Raw genomic sequence first — 23,820 nt, 5'->3', positions numbered from 1 at the left:
TGCATATAAATATATATATATATATATATACACCTTTTATTTCATTTATTTTTTGGACAAACACAGCAGATTATATATCTGGACAGGTATCTGATATTTACCCCTGGAGGGATATTTTATTACAGTGGCTCTGACTCCCTATCAATTGGAAATGCTCACCTTTCCAGTCATTTGGACAACAGTTAGCATGATAAAATGATTTGTTATGCCAATAAAGTTTTTGTTACACTGTAAAATGGTTTGTTACACTCCTACTGCTACCAAAAAAAGAAAAAAAAACTTTATGAAAATTAAGTAGATTTTAAGGTCCAAAAACCGAAAAGTCTACTGTGGGGTCTAGATAATAGAAAAAAAAAAAAAAAGAAAAAAAAAAAGAAAAAGAAAAAGACAGGCCTTCTGATCTACATGTCTGGCCATCTAGTAATTCTTCAGTACTGTAAAAAGACAACCTAAATGACCTTTTAACTAACAACTGAAATTAGTATCCCAATTAGGAAAACAGTTATGCATCTGAAATGAATGGGAGCCTCCTCAGGTCAACAGTACTCAGAAAATGGGAGGAAACTGCAGCAAGTCTGATAATCTAGGTGGTGACTTATATTTTATGGGACAGTAAATTAAGCAAGGCTAAATTACAATTCTAAATGGAAATTGAAGTACAGACTCATATGCTAATCACACTGCCTCACAGATGGAATAAGGAAGATAATAAGACTGGAGGAAAACCCTACTTCCCATATTTTAACATTGTGTATATCAGGCAAAAACAATATCTGAAACTGCAACTATTTAATTCCCAGTCAAGCCTTACAAGTTCCTGGCACATTTTGAACTTGCAATGAATTGTATACAGAATTTATTTATGACTGTTCCAGGCAATCATTCACAGCACAAGGAATGGACATCTTATGCTTTACACAAAGCTGTACAAATTATTACATAGTTTTCCTATTTTTTCCATATGCATATTTCATTAAGTTTATATATATTAAATGCTTTTATTCTATTATTATAATATTTCTATCTGTGTTCTTGTCATTTGGTAAATTTTGAGCTGAATTTTATTACACTGGATAAGCAGAGAAGAAAACTGTTCTTGATTTCAACCACCAGCTGTATTTCCACTGAACTCTAAATTTAATCACAAAAAATTTTTGATCAAATCACCAAAAAATCACCAAAAAATCACAAAAAATCTATAAAAAATTCTGAATATCACAATACATTTTTCTTATAGAAGTGATGAATAATTTATATAAATATAATTTGGAAATATTAATGTTTTTCTCCTATTAAATAGACCATACTACAGTTTCCCTTGTATGGGCAAAACTAGAGGACTGTGAAGGAAATTTTCTGCAGATGCAGAGATGGACCTAATGGGAGAGGCAACCTGGTTTCAGTATCAAACCCTCACAAGAGTAAGAAAGCTACACTCTATCAGGCTTTGCAGTTGCAGTGTGCAATATTCTTTTCCAAAGCCTGCTTGCATTGTAATTTCACAATGTATGTTGACACATACAGGACTAAGCCTCAAGAGAAGTAATTTTATCTTCATTGAAAAATATCTTGACTCAAAGTCTTTACTTTCTGACTGAACAACACTCGGGAAAAGGCTGGTTTATGTGCCTGTGATGTCGCTAGTGCCTGAGAAGCTGGAAAAGGCACATGTGATATGCAAGCACTTGTGATGTCACTGGTGAACTAAGAAAATGCACTAATTCAGGTCTGGACTTTCAAGTGGAAGTTCACTAATCACTGCTGTAAGATCAAAGTTTATTAAATTTTGACTCAAAGCAGTGGTAAGACAATAACATTTGGCATCTTACAAAAGCATCCTTTAGTAATGCTGAGAAGTCTAAAACTTCAAGACTTTTAGACTGTGAACACTACTGTGTTCTAGACGGTTGGGCAGTTCTAGACAGTTAGATCTATGATAGATAATAGAAATCATCTAGGTCCTGACCCTGTCAGCAAGACTTCTGAATAGGCTGATGTCTGCCCTCCAGAAATCCAAGGTAACAGCTCTGTTAACCCCTATCTTACTTCACCAAAGATCAAAAACTCTATTTCATGATCGCTGTGCCCAAGACAGCCTCCAGCCATCACATCACCCCTAAGTCTTTCCCTGTCTGCAAGGATAGGTCAAGTGAAGCACCTTCCCTAGATGGTTCCTTCACCGCATGTGTGAGTAAGCTATCCTACACATACTCCAAGAATCTCCTAGACTGCTTCCACTCTGTGTTACTTTATTTCTAGCAGACATCTAGGAAGTTGGAGTCCCCAAGAGAACAAGGGCTAGTGATCATGAGACTTCTTGTTGCTTACAGAAGATTTCATCTGCCTTTTCACCCTGTGTGAGTGGTCTATAACAGACTTCCAACATAATATCTGTCTCATTGCCCTTTCCCTGACTCTTACCCAGAGACACTCAGCCCTTTTTGTCACCATCTCCCAGCTATGTGCAGTCAAGGCATTCCTTAAAATACAGGGCTACTTACCTCCTCTTCTTCTCTGCCTTTCTCTCCTGAAGAGCCTGTTATACCTATTACATCATTCCAGGCATGCAAGTTGTCCCAACATGTACACTGATTTTTTTTTTTTTTTCATTCAGAATATAAATGTCATTAACTTGAGAAAATGTAAAAATTAAAATGTGGACATAATTTTAAACTAATAAGCTTAAAATCTCGAATCTCTTTCTTTGTTAGTAAAGGACTTACAAGTCAGTTAGTAAAACATCTTGAAATACTGAGTAGACCAGGAATATCCAGCCTATCTGGTTGATCAGACCATGGAGTTTTTTTCATGGAGCAGGTGTGGACTTTAGACCACAACTCTTCTCTGACTGTCTGCCAAGCACTGGAGGTCATAGTTACAACCATGAACCATGAACATATGTGTTCTCAGAATAGGTGCAGATATCTAAGGCATATCAGAACCATGTGCACCCACATGGTGTGAACCATTTGCTATGTACTACACTCAGCTATGTAGAGAAAGAAACCAAGAAAGAGGTACTACTTCTAAATCACACAAAGTCTGTGCCAGTCAAGATTTTGAGCATAAGCAGAACCTGCTACCAAAATGAGGAAAAACTGTGGACAAGACTTGGCTGCTGCTCCCAGAGTAATTCATCGAGCCCCAGTGCTTCTTTGAATTGCCCATATCCCTCAGGTGCCCATTGTCCCGTGGCTCAATGACCATGCAATAGACAGCATACTTTTTGTAATGACTTCTAGTGCTTGCATTTTTTTACTAGTAGTGCAACAGCAAAAAGTAGATCATGAAGGCAGAGTATTCTGATAACCCAGAGACCCAGGAAAGAACAGATAATGTCATTAAATATACATGAGTACTCCCATTCCTAATATTTCCCCGACTTTCTTCACGTGTCACATTCATATCTCCCTTTGGGAGAATCTTAGCTGTGTGTCAAGTAAAATATATTTACATTCAGGACTGAATAAATACCATCATTGATTGTGAACTTTGGAAAAGTTTAGGCCAACTGATTTTGGACAAGTCTGTTCTCCTTTTCAGTATGTCTCAATGAATGAGAGATGAGAATTTGAAATAGTTTTCACCTTTCCTAGCAAAGGCCAGAATGGGGACTATGCCACTTTGTCACTTTTGTCGTAAGCAAAGAGAAGAGCAGTGTACATTTTAATAATGTGACTATCATTCTCTAATTCAAAATACAATACAATTCCAAATCCATGCTGCTATTGATCAACCACTACATCACCTTGTCAGGAAAGAGGCACACAACAACTGATGGCTGAATGCGGAAAGACGTCTTGAGTCCAAGTACAAGAGAAAATTGGTACTTACGGAGAGGAGTATTTGGATAGCACTGTGAATAACCTCTAGGTACTGGAAATCAATTATGCAGCCTGTCACAGAGACGTAGGAGTAATCATCTAGGATGCCAGGAGCAGAAGGACGCACCACCCTTCGTATGCAGCCGGGCCCGTGCTCCCGCCACCAAGATCGGTGCATTGAGATGTTAAATGTCATGAGATCGGTTTCCTAGGAGACAGGGAGGGAAAAAGCATGAAATCCTCAAACTCAATATTATTTAAGATAAAGAAAGGGAAATAAAAAGTGATTTTAGTTATTAAAATGAAAATAAGATAAATAAATAGCCTTCCTCTTCACCCACATAATCTTAACATGAAAGTAGACCATTAAGAGGGAGAGAGAAAATTGCAAAGGTTTATTGTTTATTTTGTAATTGTGCATTAGAGTTTTTGTCTGGTAGAAGGGCCATCATATCACGTAGTACACAAAACACAGTGAATATCCTATGTCTCCATGGATTCACAGCCTGAAAAGCAATTTTGTTTTTACTTGATTAGAATTTGATTCAAGAATTATTTTTTGAACAAACAACAGAGACAACTTTACTCCGTGGTACTGGAGATGATCTAAAAAAAAATTCCATCACATTTATTTAAGTTAATAATTATAGAAAAATTAAGTATCATTTTAAATTAGGCTACAACCAGGCAGATTGTCCCACTTGCCAATGGTTCAGATGAAATGTTCTCTCCAGCCAAAGATTTGGCTGCCTTTCCTTCCTTCTATTACCTCCATGGAGATTATCTTTTTAGCTTAGATAATAAACCCACTTCTGTGAACTGATTTCAGTTTAAAATAAAAGGAATAATTGCTCTTCATTCACATCAGCTTCAAAATCAATGACAACTTGTCCAATCAGTCTACCCATAGAAGTAGCATAACACACTAACAAAAAGTACACTTGGTACAAATTCCAGTTCAAGAAAGTCTTTATATTTCCCTTTGATAATTACTTTTATTCTGGCTACACATGAAAATTAACAGGTGTTACACATGGTCAATCTCTGTTAGTTAGCAGTAAGTAATCAGCCTTTGTGGTTTGATGTTTTGCTCTTCATAACTTCTTTACCCTTTAAATGCAGATTTGTAGGATCATTATTCACAGTTGATGAAGCATTTGTCTTTTGACTTTGTATGTCATTCCTTGATAGTGGTTTAGAAATTTTTCAGCTGCAATATGAAAATGATTTACAAAATCAGAAGTTGACAGACAATTCAGTGTAAAGAAAATATAATTATAAATACAGTCATAGGAAATAGCTGAGGCTTTCTCTGTACAACAATGCCAGAGATTGCACAGTGTTATCAAGTGTTTTTTACAACTGTCAAGTGTAGGAAATACCATTTGTCAAGCAGTACACAGATACTCATCTATTTTGGTAACTCTTTGTTGAGTGGGAATATGGATTTACCATGTGGGTTAGTCTATATCAAATGTTGCAAGTTAACACTTTGTTATCATACCTATGGGAAAAATTGTGAGGTCCGTGTGTTTGGTGTTGGTTTCATAATTTCACTTATTACAATTTCAAGGTTTCATATTTTTCTTTACCCTCAAAGTTTTTCTTTTTGGTTCCATTATTTCATTTTTTTCTATCTTTTGCCTTTAAGTTTTATTGAAGTTTGTGCTTGGGCAGGTAACAGGAAAAGGCAAAGGAAGCCAGTAAACTTGAAAAGGAAACATCTCTGTTACATCTTGCCAACACCTTTAAAACATAAGAATTTGACGTTATTTTTCTGATTATTATCAGAGCTTGTTTACATGGATCACATCTGTAGTTTTGTTCATATTTCAAGGTTCCTGGTGACACAGTGAGAAAAGGAAACAGCAATATTATAGCTAAAATTACTTTATATAATTAGAAAGAATAGAGATATCATCACAGCAATTGCTGCTTTTCTTCTTATTATTATTATTCAGACATTATGGATAAAGGCTTTCTAACAGTTATTTGTCACTGTATATTATGTCCTGAGTCCTCAAAACAGGTAAATGATGATAATGATGGCCCAGTAAAGATCACTTTTAGAAATGCAAACAAAACCACCTGGTGCACAAGCTTGACCTCTAAAATATCACTTCACATATTGGCAGACGTAAGCTGTTTGAGCTGATAAATGTTAAGCTGTCAATCAATAAATGAAAGCCTAAAAAAAAAATCAATTTTCTTTTTATTATTATTATTATTTTTAAGCAGCCAAAGCACACTCCCACCTAATTTCTTGGAGATTTTTAATCTGTGAAGTCATTGGAATATACCAGGCTTTGAAAAATTAGCCTGTATCTTCATTACTACTTACAGTAACATAGAAAATGAAAAAACACTTTGGCTGGGTGTACAGATTTTAAATACTGGCGTACTTCTGAGAGTGTTTCGGTATCTGTAAATTCAGTGTTTGGAACCTCTGTGCATAAACTGGTGCACAAGTGGATTATTGTATGTTCAATAAAAGTTAAGAATTCTTTCAGAATGTACAAGCAAGTACTTCATTTTTTTTTTCAAGAGATAACGTGCTATTTTCCAGTGTAACAAGCAACCATTAAGCAAATGGTTATAAAATGATCAGACTTCATCAGGTGATGTAAACTGTTTATTTCTTACAGGAGAATGGTGCCTATTCATAATAAGAGACCAAATTCCAGGCTCTGTACAAAAGACATCAATCTGTCTCTTTGATGAGTCAGTTGGGATTCATGTAATAACTGAAATTTCAATTATGAATTGAAAATTGTTGTCTTCTGAGCTACAGACTCATCATGTTTCTTGATCTTGATTCCATACATCAGCACACAAACCAAACTTCCCCAGCTAGTAACCTGTCGGGAAGATGCCATAAACTAAGTGTAGGTAGAACATAAATAATAGGACTTCTAGGAAATTCATGTGGCACTTATGGAAGCGATATAGCAAAGGGAACCCCTATGCTCTACTTTTGAGCATAGGGATTTCATTCAGCACTGAATAAATGCACATGGTAAGAAGTTTTCACCTGAGCATAGGATCAGCACAATAATCACACTTCTACTGATGTAGAGTCCTGCTTAATGGCTTTTTAAGCTTTTAAACTATGTATAGGATTTGTGTTGGTTGTCAACCAAAGGATTAATTTTGATCATTATTGGAAATCATTGCTACAGCAGGTGCTTTCTTTTAGGTGAGACATAATCCCTTTAAGTCCCAATAATACTGTTTTCTAAGTGCTTGGAGATAATGTTTAATTTCATTATATCTGCTTAAATTCCACATTTGGTTTCAAGCGGAGATTTTCTATATTCAGGTGGTGGATCTAGATAAATCTTATCAGATAATAACAGATAGCAGGGCTTAGTTTTAAACTAAGTAACAATAATAAGGATATTTCTTTCATTTATTTGTTTACTTTGTGTACAGTGCCTACAAAAAGCAAAAAAGATCATAAAAATAATGATAAGTTAAGACTACTTAATTAAAATCACCAGAACTAAAGAAAGAAAAGACAATAAAACTCCAGGGGAAAAAAATAACAAACAAGATTCACTTATGTAACAGACGTATTTTATTGTAACATAATGATTATGCATTGTAGATTTTTTTTTTTTCACTGTATGTTTCTGCTTTATGCCATGCTATTTTATATTTTTTTCATTCCTGAAGAATAAACTCTTAGGAAAACCACTAACAGAGACATTTGCATGTCTAATTGGATGGAGGAGAAGCACTTTTTCTTCCATAAAGCAGTCACCACTTGAAATTTCACAGAAAGATGCAAGAGCAAGGGCTAGCAAAGCATAACAGTAGAGATCTGGACATTATTTTCACTTGTGCAGTACCTAGCCCCTACCAATACTTTTTTATTTTATTGATATATGCCATAATTTATATTATAAATGAAAATTATTTAGGCTGAGGCTAATGTTAACAGGTTGATGTTAATAAACATTCTCATCTGATTTCTAAGACCAACAAGTATGGTCTAGTTCTCACTTGCTACCCAGTTTCTGTTTTTACCAATGAGGAGAAAAAGTTTATATCAAATCCTAATCAATAGTTAAAAGGTAAAGCATGTAGTGGTAGGAGAGCAGAAGTACATTACATTTGTAATTTCCTGCTCCTGATTAAGCTTAGAGTTAAACTTATAGTGGTGCTGGCATGGATAAGGAACACACATATTCTATTATATTCTATATTCTATTATATTCTATATTCTATATGATATATTCTATTCTGGTAACTAATTTCGAGGAGACATTAACCCCTATTAGATATAAATGGTGTGTTCCAGTGTTAACAAAATCTGCTCTAATTGTAGAAGAGGTCTGTGGTTCCCACTGTAATTAGAGTCTCACACACTGAATGAATCCTGTAGCCATGATATTGAACTATGGCTGAAGGAAAGGATTCCCATGTCAACCATAACTACAGTTAAAAAAATTGTATGCATTTAATCTCAAAAAACTAAAAAAAAAAAGGTGTTTGAGTTAGGCAGTACTGTCTTTACTGTTTTTTACTGGTGAGCTTTGCCAGAATTTATATATATGCATATATATGCACACACATATATATATGAATGAATATATATGCATATATATGAATATATATATATATAAATACATATATATATAAATACACATATATACACACATATTTTTTTAAAGTGAGCAAAATAACTTTGGGCAATTTGTTTGAAAAATGCATAGATGATCTACTGGAAAGATTAAAAAGAAAAAAAGGTTCATCTGCATTGTTTAATTTGCCACATGCTCATAAATTAGTTTCCTGTCTTCTGCAGAACTTACTTTCAAAGTGGAGTGTCTTTAGAAGACCAGAAGGCAAGAAGTCAACAAAAGAAGCACACTGCTGTCTTCTTTATTCAACATTATTATCAGTCATAAGAACCCATCAAGGGGTTGTTTTCTGCAACCTGTTTTCTGCAACCTTCATCTCTCAAAGGTGAGCTCTCATGTTTGGCAATATTCAGATCTATGCTCAAATCTCAGTTTTATGGCTCATGTTTTTTTCCTCCACCACTTTTGTGGCAGTCTCTGTGTCTGAGAAACATCCCAAGAGGTAATATAGTATAGCTGAAATAAGCTCCAAGATCAAATGAAAAAAAGACATGAGATAGGGTGATTGAATCAATATGAGCCTTACTCATCACTTGTCATAGGAAGTTCAACAGGAGCACAAAAAAGTCACAGCTGTCCAGAAGAGCTGTTTTGTTCCCATGGGGTCCTTGACATGCTATTAAGTCAAGCACTTAGTCTGAAAATTGTTCTCACCTATTCCCTCTGACGATACAGACAAGGATAAGAGACAAACCAGGTTTGGACTGATGGCAAACTGAGCACTGCTTTCTGTTTTGAAGACTGGAGATGGGATAAGGGCTTGTGTGAAGTCAAAGCAGACTGGTGTGTCCCTCAGTCAAGCCCTATGCAATTCTGACTGAAATGAGTCAAGATGATACTGACATGTAACTATAATAGTGAAAAATTTGAAACAGCGTCAGCAAGACATATATAGTCACCAAAACAAATGCTGTATGAAAACTTCTCAGGGCAGATAGCCAAGAAAGGCAAAAGAAGGCCTGGAAAAGTCTTGGAACACACACACACACACAAGATTTGAAAAAAAAAAATCCAATTATTGGTCACAAAAATTTTCTGTCTAAAAGGTTCATAAAATTATGAACATTTGAAAAAGGAGTTTATAATGTAAAGCAATTTTCAGTCTCAACAAGACCATTTCATTTCAACCCATCTTATCTTGGTTTTGTTGCTTTTAAACAATAATGCTCAGATCCCTAAGGAGTTCTACATACATTTGAAATATCAAAAAATTAAATTTTGTCACCAATATATCTTCCCTGAAAGAAAACCTGCTATAGGAGGACTCTAGCAATGTTAATAGGGTCTGGTTTGACTCACTTGTGCTGAAACTGTTTGTTCTTATGTAGTTCTCCATCTTTAGTACCACGGGCATCCTGAAGTGACAAGCCTTACAAAACCAATCCTTGCATGGGGTAGTAGTTCTAGTGTTCCTGGGAAATGTATGCAAATAGGAGACATAACTTGTGCCAAAAGCCCACATAATTCAGTAGGAGGAACAGATGCAATCTAGCTTGCAGCCAAAACAGGATTCATCTTTGTTGTTATCCAAAAAACTGTATTTTGTGCACAGTGGTTGTGAACAAAGAAAAAATATGGTGATAAAGGCATGATTAAGAATACAATAGTGCAGTAATAGTACAGTTAATTTTAATAATTTCCTTAATTTCTGATTGGTTCTGTGCTCTCTTTCTGTTGTGGATGTAGGAATACTATAACTTCCCCTGCTATATAATGAGATAAATGTTATGCAGGAAATAAATGCACAAGAGAGTGGGTGCTAAATTTAAGGGTCTGTACCAGAATCCAATGCCATTAAAATGAACCATAAAAAGATTTTTGAAAACTCTCTTGAATGTTAAGATTTCCAGCAAGAAAAATAACTCCCTCTTTTGAGACTAACTACAATGTTCATACCTGCATCCAGGAACACTTTTAAAGATTAATAGGCCAGTTTAAGCAACTGCTGTTGTGTTCTCTGCTTTGCTTGCTTGAAGCGAAACAATTGCTCATGATATTGCCAACCCTTGTTGTTTTATGGCAAGTCTGGTTATGTTCAGCATTTTTGTTAAAGGCTCCATTCCCAGGGACATGAGATTACAATAAGGAGTTTGGCTTGTTACAAAAAAGTGAGTTGAAGAGTAGAAACTTCAAAAATCATGAACCCTACTGATAGGTACTTCTGATCTGTTCTGTAACTGGCATTATTTGCTTAAAGCTTAGCTCCTGGGATCTAGGTGTGAAGCATCTGAATCACAGTTCATGGCTATCTAGGACACCATGTCCCCCATCTTGTACCGTAGTCCCCCATAGATCTTGGATGATCACGGATCCTGCAGGGTATAGGAAAGGATCAACTGTTTATTAACTATGAATTGATCAAAGAGTTCAAAATTCAAATGCACCCCAAAGAGCTTAAAAGTCAGAAGTCAAAAGGAATACCCAGTTTTATTGATTTTTATATCACATCATATGATTTACTGGTATTTCTCTTAGGAAATTTGAATACATGACTAAACCCTAAAAATTAAGAAATGAAAGAACATTTGTAAAAAACAAACAAACAAATAAAAATGATCTAAATCAAACCAAACCAAACCAAGTCAAATCAAACAATAAAAATGCCACCTTTTCTATTTTACAGGTATTGTTATAGTTATGAGCAGTTGAAAACATTGTTACCAGCTGTACAGGGCTGCCTTCTGCATTAGAGATACCTTTTTTTTTTTTTTTTTTAATTTTAGAGTTTGGAACCAGAAGGATCTATGCACTCACCACACCTTTTGAGTGGACTCCTATGTAGTTTATTGAATAAAACTGTCTGCAGCCAACTGATTGCAAAGAATGAGTATCTGCACTGCTGAAGCCCTCCTGAGGACTCAGAATACAAAATGAGAAGAGCAGCAGTAAGCAGCAGCAATGTATTGAACTAATAGGGGACGCTTTTCTTACTATTTTTATTTAAATGAAGTACAAGATGTAACTTTTTTATTATTTTTTTTTCCTGTGTTTGAAAACAAACATCCTGATTACACTTTTGTTTCTATATGTCTGGCACGTGACATCAGGTCATCATATTTTTACTAGTCTCCCAAGTTTTGTGGTGTTGTTTCCCAGTGACCTTGACTTTAGGAAAGTGATGCTTTAATCACAGACCTTGCTTACATTCTGCTGGAACAATGAATGTCTTTGAAATACATTTGTTACATATATTTAAAAAAGCAAAGAGAGTACCCATAGAAACTTTAAGTTTAGATGATGAAATTTGAAATCTTCTCTTTCCTAGAGAGGAAGTGAAGTACTGACAATGAATATAGAAAAAGAATCTGCTGTATCAGAGCTCAGATAATATGATTTCTTTAACTGAATTCCAAATTTTCTATAAGCATTAGTCCATATGTTAGGTTACTTAAAACATTTTATGTATATAAATACACGCATACTTTGTAATTTTTATATTGAAATTATGCACGTACTTATATATCTACATGAACACATAAAATAAGAATACATACATTTACACTTACCTGCAAAAATTAATGACACAACAGTGCTTTCCTGAGAACATCTGCCAACTGTAGCCAAAGCAGGCAGCATTAATAATATCCTTGAGCAATGCCTGGCCTTAATCAGATGAATCTAATTTCCTGCGTAATCTACCTCCAAATCTCAGTAACTCTCACAGACATTCACACGAAAGAGAGTTATAATTTGTCCTCTCTAGTCATTTCCAGATTTTCAGAAGATTATCGCAGGAATAAGGACCCTTTTTTCTCTGACATGTGCAGGTTATCTTTGTTTCAGTCGGGATAGAGTTAATTTTCTTCCTAGTAGATTTTGTAGTGTACTTTGGATTTAAAATGAGAATAATGATAACACACTGCTGCTTTGTGCTTACATTAAATCAAGGACTTTTCAGCTTCTTATAATCAGACTTTCAAAGTTCTTTCCATGAGATTAATCAGAAAGATCTGATAATGTCCAGTAACTTTTGGAAAATTTCATGTTTGTTGTGGGGTGTTGTGCTTACTCATACTTTTTTTTTTCATTGTGAAGAAATTTCTCACAAATGTACTTCTACTCAACATGATTTAATATGTTCCTATAAAATGTATTTTTAATCCAGGAGGAAAAGACATAAAATTCTGTTAAGAACTTCAAGTCTAGGCAGATTACTTAATCATCCTGTTAACAGATGTTAAACAAATCTGGTCACTTTAAGAGATGAATAAAGCCATAGAGAAGCCTAATGATCCATTCATTCTTTAACATCACAGACTTGTTTGTAATCCTTCATCAGGCAACATTTAATATAACTTGCTCCAATAAATAAAAATAAAATGAGACTACTGCAAAAATGTAAGAGCATATCAGAAAAATGATTTTTTCATTTCACTATCAAATTTGAAATTATCTTAACAAACAAAAAGAAGGACATTGATCAACTTTCAGATAGGCTGATACAGTTGTGAATGACAGCAGGACACAAATGTAAAAGGACAAGTAAAATTAACATCCCTTTATTTACTGAAATTAGAAAATTGAGAATGCTACATAAAGAGCTGCCCAAGATAAAATATATAGAAAAATAATTTTCAGTTTGTATGAGGAAACAAAACAAAACAACATTGACATTGAGGACTTTTTCTATATGCTGCTGTGTCTACAAGTTCCAATATACTTCAGAGTTCATTAATCTTTACTATAAATAATAATTATTGATATAACTAGCATTTTCACTGTGTGTTTTATTTTTAAAACCATTTAAAAATCATTGATATGAAGAGGTCAGTGTAACCCCAGAACACAGCTGAAAGTCTGATCAGTCTACAAAGCTACTAAGCTAATTCAACAAGCATGTATGCAAGTCACTTAATTTCAACAAGCATCCCGTTGACCTTAGGGATCTACATATATTTGCTGGATTAAGGCCAGCAAGTAAGAATGAATAAAACAGATGTGAGAGAAGGAGGAGAAAGATAAGAATATATGAGCATATTCTTGACAGCCTAATTGTATAAACCTTGGAGATAATACAGTTTCTTATCAGTACATCCGATACAGATTTTTTTAACTTAATGCATAAAGAGGAAGGTTTCTTCAGACAAACACATGGTATGTGTTGCTCTGTTGCTCTAAAAGTCTAGTAAAATCTGCCCACAGATCATTCTAGTAGATGTTAATGTTACTCCCAGGTACAACTGGTGTTGTTTCAAGTATACTGCTTTAAAGGTGAATTATCATTTCAGTCTCTGGGAGAGGAAGAGAAGCACAAAGAGACTAGATCATAGAATCAAAGAATCATTTAGGTTGGAAAAAACCTCTAAGATCATCACGTCTAACCATTATCCTAGCACTTCCAAGTCTACCACTAAACCATGTCCTAACCATCACATCTACATGTCTTTTGAATGCCTCAAGGAATGGTGACTTCCCTGGGTAGCCTGTAACCTTCCCTGGTCACTTCCCTGGGCAGCCTGTTCCAATGCCTCACGACCCTTTTAGTGAATAATTTTTTCCTAATATCCAACCTACGCTTCCCCTGGCACAACATAGTCATTTGCTCTTGTCCTATCAATTGTTGCTTGGAAGAAGAGACCAACTCCCACCCCATTACAACGTCTTTTGAAGTAGTTGTAAAGAGTGATAAGGTCTCCCCTGAGCCTCCTTTTCTCTAGGCTGAATAACCCCAGTTGCCTTAACTGTTCCTCTTAAGACCCTAGGCCCTTCACCAGCTTTGTTGCCCTTCTCTGGACACTCTCCAGTACCTCAATGACCTCTTGTAGCCAAAACTGGACACACTACTCGAGGTATAGCCTCACCAGAGCCAAATATAGATGGGCAATCACTTCCCTGGTCCTGTTGACTGTGCTATGTCTGATACAAGCCAGGATGCTGTTAGCCTTCTTGGCCACCTGAGCACACTCGATCATGTTCATCTCACTATCACCCTCAGATTCTGTTCTTCCAGGCGGCTTTCCAGCCATTCTTCACCAGCCTTTATGGGGTTGCTGTGCCCCAAGTGCTGTGCCCCAAGTGCTGGACCCATCACTGAGCCTTGTTAAACCTCATACAGTTGGCCTTGGCCCATTGATCAAGCTTATCCAGATCCCTCTGTAGAGCCCTCCTACCCTCAAGTAGATCAGCACTTGCATCTCATTTGGTGTTGTCTGCAAACTTACTGAGGGTGCACTCATCCAGATCATTGATAAAGATATTGAACAGAACCGACCACCATATTCAGCCAGGGGAGACACTGCTTGTGACCAGTCTCCAATTGGATTTAATTCCATTCTCCACAGCTCTTTGGGCCCAGCCACCCAGCCATTTTTTTCTCCAGCAACGCCTGTGCCCTTCAACGTCATGAGCAGACAGTCTCTCCAGGAGAATGCTGTGGAAAATGGTGTCAAAAGCCTTACTGAAGTCTAGGTAGACAACATCCCTTCATCCACTAAGCATGTTACTGTGTCATAGAAGGAGATCAGTTTAGTCAAGCAGGACTTGTTTTATGTAAACCCATGCTGACTGGGCCTGATCATCTGGTTGTCCTGTATGTGCTGTGCGTTGGCACTCAGGAAGATCTACTTCATAACCTTCCCTGGCACTGAAGTCAGATTGACTGGTCTGTAGTTCCTCAGGTCCTCCTTCCAGCCTTTCTTGTAAATGTTGTTTACATTTAGTTTATGCCTCACTTGCAGCCAGCTAATGTCTTTGGAATAAATAAAAAAGATGTGGATGGATTCAGAGCTAAGCATGTCTGGGGAAGATGATAGATACAGCAGGTGAATATTGAGATGTGAAAATGTAAAGCAGCACAGGAGTGCTGCTGTTTCTTATTTCCCACTAATCCTTGGAGAATTCCCCACTGCTGCTGTTTCAGTACTTGCCACTTTTCAGAGCTAGACATGGAACAACAATTTTGCTTCTTAAAGAACTGTGGAGAGTTGGGCCCTTCCTGAAAAGGGCTATGAAGATGGTGAAGGGCCTGGAACACAGGTCCTGTGAGGAGTGTTTGAGGGAACTGGGGTTGTCTAGTCTGGAGAAGAGAAGGCTCAGTGGGGACCTTATTGCTCTCTGCAACTACCTGAAAGGAAGTGGTGGGGAGCTGGGGGCTGGCCTCTTCTCACAGATAACTAGCAAGAAGACAAAAGGGAATGGCCTCAAGTTGTGCCAGGGGAGGTTTAGATTGGAAATGAGGAGACATTTCTTCTCAGAAACAGTAGTCAGACATTGGAATGGGTTGCCTAGTGAGGTGGTGGCATCATCATCCCTGGGGGTGTTTAAGGAAAGGCTGGAAGTGGTGCTTAGGGGCATGGTTTAGTGGGTAATGTTGGTAGTAGGGGAACGGTTAGACCAGATGATCTTGGAAATCTTTTCCAACCTTAATGATTCTATGATTCTGTGAGGGGGTGGGTCAGCTTGTCATCTGTGCACAGGCTGCATTTCTGTGGGTATCAAAGCAGTGACACCAGCTTAGGTCACACCAGCTGTGGTGAAGAAGACCAAGTGGTGTGTAGTACATTAGGATGTTGCTTAACAGGTCTGTGGATCAAGAATGTGAAAAATCTCACCAAATTTTGCCTTGGTACTTCTAGATAACTCTTATTTCAACACGTGTAACACTGCATGTCCTAACATCTACACATTCATGGATTCAATTTTAAATCTCAGTTGTGTACTAGCAATATGACCACATGGCCACTAGCAGTACCGAGACATGCAGAAACTTTGGGAAGCTTTGGATTAGATCCCTCTAAACCTAACTGTGGGACAAAGAAGCACTGGGTCTGATCTGAGGTAAAAGGATCTGATAGGACAGGCTAGCTACAGATGGGCAGCTGTAAAGTCACACCAACATGCATACATGGAAAACAGAAATGCCTTCACTCCCCTCCTCTTAACTTTGTTGTCCTGTTTGGAAGCTTTTTTTTTTTTTTTTTGCTTTTTTTTTTTTTTTTTTTTTAAATACAGTTATGCATGCAAACACAAGGAGGGCAATCAGATATTCATATACTGTAATAAAGTATATCTATGAACATCATGATATTCTGCATGGAGGGAAAACTTTGCTTCACAAGTTAGAAAACAATGTGACATCTGCAGTCGTCTGCAGTTGACAATCCTTTTGAAAACTGAAATTGTTATTTCTGATTTTTTCTCTTGCCATCAGTAAACACAGATATTAAATAGTAAAGATTCATGACCTGAACAGGAAAATTAAAATATATATATATAATATTAAAAAATGACTCTAAAAAAAAAGAAGAAGAAAAAAGAAAAAAGAAAAAAAAAGAAAAGAAAAAGAAAAAAAAAGAAAAAAAAGAAAAAAAAAAAAAGAGAAAAAAAGAAAGAAAAAGGAAAAAAAAAAAAAAAAAAAAAAAAGGAAAAGGAAAACCTTGAATGTTCCCATTCTGTTTCATCTTAAATGCATTCGTAAGGGAGCAATTTTTCAGCTGAAAATGTACTCCCATGGCAAGACTACTAAAAAACAGTACTAAAAAACCCATATGTCTCATGACTTACCTCTGAACAAAGAATATGGCCTACTTACAAACTCATGAGGCTTTCTAATGGGGATCTAATTTCACAGCTTTAAACATCATCTAGAATATGGTAGAGTATAACTGTTCAGCTTTCTTTTCAGAAACAACGTAGTGGATTGGATGCTCTGTTGCTGTAGCTTGAAATTATTTCACTGGGTTAAGTGCTCATAAACATGGTTTACGTAAGTCAGGGCTACCCATCCTGTTCGGTAAGAGTATGAGCAACTACTGAAGTCACTGTGAGTCAGAAATGTCATCTAATGCCCCCATTAAATTCCTAAATCAAAAGTGAGACTTCATAGTAATTCATACTTACTATTTTAAAGATGTAAATGGCCACTCATAATTCAGCTTTAAAAAAAAAAAAGTCATACAAGATAGCAGTAGTAAGCAGTGTCTAAATGTCATAAACACATTGTGGTGTTTACAGGTATTTTTTCACAATACACGTTAAGTAATTTCAAGTAGTGTCTGGCAGAAAGGAAATAGCCAAACTGAAAGGCTCTGTCATGGAGCAGACAGACACCTAACAAACAAATCCCTTAACATCCCCAAATGAGCTTTCTTGGAATGTACTTCCAGAATGGAGCATATTCAAGTGATCCCATTTAATGAGAGCAACGAAATAGAGGTACAAGTGAGGGCAACTGCTTGTGATAATATTACAATTCATGGAAGTATATCTCTCTTTTTCTCTATATTAGTGCCTGGCTATAAAATTCACCTTCCTATGATTTGTGGTAAATATCTATATTCTTCAAAAGTTGTGCTAGTCTGATGTGTTGGTCTCCAATAATACTTTAATAAAAAATAAAGTTATTGTGATTACATTAACAGGGTTATACAAGTAGACTTGTCAACAAAAGCATATTTGAATAACTATGATTAGCTTACTGGATTATAACTGTGAAAGATGTACTTTTTTAGAAGTGGGGAGAGCATCTCAGTATATGATTTGGACTTAATTCAAGTACAAACCCTCCCACAACTTTTTGAATTCCAGTCTCCGGAAGATCCACAAAGAAAGTGAAAATAGAAAAAATGGAGAGCCTCTTACTTTCTTTCACTTACTTTCTAAGTAAGCAGATGATTTTCTTTACTTGAAATACAATTAATAAAAATCCAATGAACTTTATGTATGGATCACATCTGTAGAATGACTTCTTTGGAACTTTTACTAAAGGAAGAAAGAGAAAACCTTTCTAAGTAAAAGAAATTTGCTCTTTCTTCCTTGATGTGCAGATTCTTTGAGCAAACTGTAATTTAAGAATGGTATCCATCTAATTCATGAAGGAAAACAAAATCAACCAAGTAAACAAACAAAAACATCCAAACAGAAACAAAACAAAACAAAATCTCTATTAACACAGCATGAGTAAACTGTACAGAAGTAAATCACAGATTGCCGCATCCAAAGCCTGGTCCCAGAGTTGTACTATTTCAGCTAAATTGATAAAATTAAATTGGCAAGAATTCCACCAGCATAAAAACAATTATAACGTTATAAAGTTATTTTAACAGTATTTCTTATTGTGTTACAGAATGCAGAATAAACCAAAATGGTATAAGGAAGGTTTTTAATAAAAAGAATAATAATGACCATAGTGGTCACTATACCATCTGAATAATTTAATTAAAACAAAAATTTCACCCCTAACTCCTGTAGCAATATTGCTGTTTAGCTCAAGTCTTTACTGCCTTTAAAATGTATAATGGTCTATCAAGGAGTAAATTACCCTGCAAATGTCATATAAAGGGGTCCTACTAAAATTACAATTGGCCATTCACTGCAGGTGTAACTCAAAGTGCACTAAAGAATTTGTTTTGCATATGGTCCTTACAGATACTTTCAAAGAAATTTGATTTGATTTATATCATTTTATACAAGGAAATTTGTTTGATTTATACCTAACAGCTTCACCAATATGCCTGGATAAAGTACTACTCTGAGTGTAAATCTGCTATGTTCTGACAGTGATCTACCAATCTTCTGAATATCCTGAACAAATTACCACAACTCAAGTACAGCACAACTCAACATCAAATGTACGTTGTATAGACTGCCTGACTTGCTGCATGTGTGTAGGTCAACTGAGCATTTTCAGTACATTCCTAGTGAAAAATGTTAGACCTATCAGTCTCAAATAGCCAGTGCTCACAGGTGTATCATAAGTCAAGCATGATTTTTAGCCTAATTTTAGTTTGGTTCCCTAAAGAACCAAAGATGTGCATAGCATCTGAGTGTCTCAGTCTCTTAGTCCCTCAGTCCCCTCAGGGCATTTTAAGACATTTGCAGATGAGGAAAGGTATCAAGTTTATTAACATTCCTAAAGATTTCATTGAAATAAGTCACCGGGAAGAGCAGAAGTACCCTAGGGAAAGATTACATTTTTTGATATCAGAGAAACCATAAGGGAGATCGATGTCAAAGTACAAATAGAAGATGAGGCATCATTACTTCTACTACTCACAAAACTATCTATGTTGCATATTTACCAGATTTTCAACAATGTTATGATAGAATATTGTTAGCAAGGAGATTGCTACATTTTTGGGAGAATGGCAATCAGAAATTGTGAACTGTTTTCAAGGTGTCAACATACATTCGGTACCCATTAAAAGCAAAAAAGAAAGGAAAAAACAAAACAACAACAAAAAAACATCCCCCATCACAGCCAACAAGTACATGCTTATCTTGTCCTGCTCATCTGCACTTAGGAAGTCCAGGGATGCAGGACTTAGAGGAAGATCCTATGAGAGGAAGCTAAGTGGAAACTAGATATCTTGCATGAGGCAAGAGATTTCAAATCCTACAAACTCCCAGTATGAAGTAGGACAGTCACAGAATCACAGTTGGAAGGGACCTCTGGAGGTCATCTAGTAACACACCACCACCACCACCTCCCTGCTCAAGCAGGGCCACCTGCAGGCTGCCCAGGACCGCGTCTGAAGATCTCCAAGGGGGGAAACTCCACAACCTCTCTGGGCAAACTGTGCCAGTGCTCTGTCACCTGCACAGCACGGAAGTGCTGCCTGGTGTTCAGAGGGAATCTCCCATGTTCCATCTTGTGCCCATTGCCTCTTCTTCTGGCACTGGGCACCACTAATAAAGAATGGTGGCCTGTCTCCATCCTCTTTGCACCCTTCCTTTTGGTATTTATACACATTAATAAGATCCCCTCTGAGCCAGGAATTTATTTTCCACCAGGGTATAAAACATGAAAAAAAAAATATAGTCACAGGAATTACTCCTTCAGAATGTGTTATGAGGCTGTGGCAACAAGAAATAGTATGTATTTTGTATGACATGCATACTCATCTGCAACACTGGGCTCTTTTTAAAAGCTATGAATAGTTACAAACCCTTACATGTTATATAAACAGCAAAGGATTATTGAAGTGCAAGAGAAAACAATTCAAAACTAATTTTATGCTTCAAGGAGAAGAAAGTTTGTCTCTCTAGAATATTTCCTTTTCTTTCCACCAAAGCTTAGACACTCTTCTAGACAAAATGGGCAATGAAATTTATTGGTACACCTGCACTGAAGCTAATGCAGCTAAGAACATTTATATTGCTAAAGAATTTGGCTTTGAGAAGATGGTAGTTGGGGAGAAAAGAAATTAGGCATTAGATTCCGGCTTGGAAAAGCAAAAAATCTGAGAATAAGAAACCTGAACAGTTCTGAATACTGACAGTATCCCTTGGGTAATTAGAATTTCTGCAACAGCAACACTCTAGGTAGTAATGCTATTGTCATTTATAGCCAGAGAGAAAAATTATTAAGAGTTTAAAAATCTCCTGTGACTTTGTTTTATTGTTAACTTACAATCATATAACTAGTGCCATCATATTTTACAGCAATGTAAAATATTATACACATCTATGGCTGTGAATAATTCCAGAGGTCTGAATGGAAAGATACAGACTGATACTAACATTATCTCATTAATATTTAATTCCTGTCATGTTCAGAGAGGTCTGTTTTCTGAAATATATATTTATATATTTTGCTTTTAAGGTATTAAGGTGTTTTTAGAGTATTTTCACTGATCTTTATACCTAAAATTAGTTGAAATTATGAAATTGCAAACATCACAAATATTTCCCCTATTTCAGTACTTGATTTTGTAACCTGCATAAAATATCAAAGCTGTAATCATGCTTCATTGTGAATGCTGATTAGTTAGTCCAAGGTCATTACAGACCTGCTTATCATGTATTGCTTAGGTTCAGTTTTTACCTGCATGCTGTCTGTCTACAAAAAGTGGAAAAGTAGTTCCAGATCAACCTTATGGTTCTGCAAAATCTTGTCATCAGGCTAATTTAAAGCAGGCTTTTTTTTTTTTTTTTTTTTTTTTTTCCTTGCCCCCTATTCCACCAGCTAAAATAATCCCTCTTGCTTGACTCTGCTGTATGTAATACACTGCTCAAGGATTTTTCTTCTACACTCTTAGTAACTCAAATAGACGATATAGGTTTATGACACGAGAGTCTCTAACCTTGAAGGTAATCCTCAATGACTTGTTTAAAGGCGGACTATTTGGATTTTATTTTAAAGATCTTTCCAAAGAAGTACAATGAAAAGTGGTGTCTGTCCCACTCTCTGTCTGTCTGCCCTCCATTTCTTCAGAAATCTCTAAAAGTGGGACCTGACAGACACCATTTGTAATGACACGATCATCAAGAGGACATTGTCACAAACAAACTGCTAGAAGCAATATTAACATTAACATCTTCCTTTTCACTTTAGGCATGATTTCTTCTTATTATTTTTTATTTTTTTCCTGAAGCACAAGGTAATGGAAAATAGATTAGCAGTACCAGACAGGCAGGGAGATATCTTCAGTACCAGCAGCAACCAAGTATATTGCACCTGCTGCATCATGTCTGAGATGTCACAAGAAAAGCTTAAACTTCTGCTATTCCAGAATGTGGGTGGTTTGCCCATAGTCAAAAGGTGCAGTAGCAGTGAAAGAGTGCTTTTATTCTCAGAAAATGGCTACAGATTGTTAAGGAAGAGTCTTAGTGCATTGGAAAACAGTGTTTGCCTCAGTGCTCCTTTGCAAGTGGTTTATGCTCTCAGTCCATCTTCCGGTGCAGTCTTCAGTGCTGCTAGTGACAGTCCAAGAAAGAAAAATAGGTAAACAGAACAGCTAATGTTGAGAACCTAATTTTTTAATGATTCCTCTGGAAGATTTCCCAGAGTACACATCTGCCTGCACTTCAGAAAACAAGTCTCACTGGAGATGCAGTGAGAACAGCTACATTTACTCACAGTGGGTAGGCTGCTTCTCTCCCCTTCTTTTGAGATACTATGCCTACTACTTATCCTTTCAAAAAATTTAGCCAGTTAGTAAGAACTGTGCATTTACTAAAAGCCACAGGAAGATCCCAATATGCCAGTTGCAATACTAAGAACAGAAAACAAGGAGAAACAGATCTATGTGACAGACAGATCAGATTTTCAACATAGTCAGGATTTTGTTGTTGTTGCCTCATTGTGATATTTTACTTATCTCCCGTGCTTCTGTCCTTAGTTGTAATATGGAAGTGCTAGCAATGATCATGACACAAACGGTACAGTTCCAGGTGTTAATGCTTTGGATAAGTTTTATGTAGTACAAATATCAGAATCAATTTCCCATACATAATCTTTTATCTCCAATATAATTTATTTTTTAGAGTACCTTCATTCATATTGTAAAAGGTTTATGGCCACATAAAGTTAAAAAATAAATGCTGAAATAAATCTTCACATGACTTCATGACAGTCATCATGTTTATTCACAGCATTGCCAGTCAGTGAAAAGGAGACCACATATGAAGGAGTTACCTTACTTCTACCAAAACAAAAAAGATGGCAAGTGAATTTGTTTTTTTAATTCTTAGTTGCCCAACAGTCAAATGATACATACTATACAGATGGAATGGCTATTATTTTGCCATGTTCCTAAGTTAAACTTAAGTTTGAAAACAGTGCAAAATTCATCCAGAGTTTCCAACATGCCTGCAGTCCATTCTTCCCTTGAAAGCAGCTGTTTGTCTTTTCCTTGTGAGGAGAATGACAGAAAGAAAATTCCCACAGTAGAGGTAAAATGGCAGAATTGCCTAAGAAAATTGTATTTGCTTTTACATTTTTATTTTTTTTTAATTTCATAAGGAATATATGTGTTTTGCAGAGGACCACTTACAATATTGCTTGTGGAACCATAACAAGGAAAGCGAGAGTGTCCCCTGTTTTATTTCTATGGCTGAAGGGGGAACTATCCCCACAGAACAGCCCTTCCAGTCCTTTCTCCCCCATTGCCCCACCTCAAAATAATCTTTTTCATGAAGGGCCCAAAAAATCTTACAAATGTTGCTAAAAATAAAACTGTGGTGTCCCATTTTTATTTCATGCAAATTAATCCTATGAAGAAAATATGTTATATATCTTCAATAGAATTTCATTTGCTCTGCAGTCCCATTAAAACATTTATGTATATGTTCCCCAAGACTTAGAGTATATGTCTGGACAATTATGGACTCAGGTGTGCTAAAAAGGTCATTGAAGAGAGCCAAATGGCAATCACAGTCCCTTCATTCATGCGCCTTTTGTCCCCTCCATCATATACATACAGTATTTGACTTAATTTCTTATAAGTAGGATCTTATATCCTAGTTTTATAGCCTCCATGGCCAGCAACTCAGCTATTACATTGTATTTTTCACAGGTTTGACTATAATTTCATTAAAATCCTACAGAATAGGCTTAAGTGTCTGTGTGAACATAAAAATAAAATGCATTCTTGATAAGCAAAAGAACAAAAACAAAAATAAAGGCAAAA

At 36.1% G+C, this 23,820-nt stretch overlaps 1 protein-coding gene across 3 annotated transcripts in view; it reads right to left on the bottom strand.

The window, feature by feature from the left end:
* Positions 1-23,820, bottom strand: part of NKAIN3 (sodium/potassium transporting ATPase interacting 3) — a 374,764-nt gene that overhangs the window by 81,229 nt on the left and 269,715 nt on the right. For all 3 annotated transcript variants that reach the window (XM_032181235.1, XM_032181232.1, XM_032181233.1), the window contains exon 4: positions 3,835-4,032. In XM_032181235.1, the coding sequence (XP_032037126.1) occupies positions 3,835-4,032 (198 nt within the window). The remainder of the gene's footprint in view (positions 1-3,834; positions 4,033-23,820) is intronic.

The sequence above is a fragment of the Aythya fuligula genome, chromosome 2, assembly GCF_009819795.1.
Source record: "Aythya fuligula isolate bAytFul2 chromosome 2, bAytFul2.pri, whole genome shotgun sequence".
In the NCBI taxonomy this organism is placed as follows: domain Eukaryota; kingdom Metazoa; phylum Chordata; class Aves; order Anseriformes; family Anatidae; genus Aythya; species Aythya fuligula.
The sequence above is the reverse complement of the archived record's forward strand: the minus strand, read 5'-3'. Positions and strand labels throughout refer to the sequence as shown.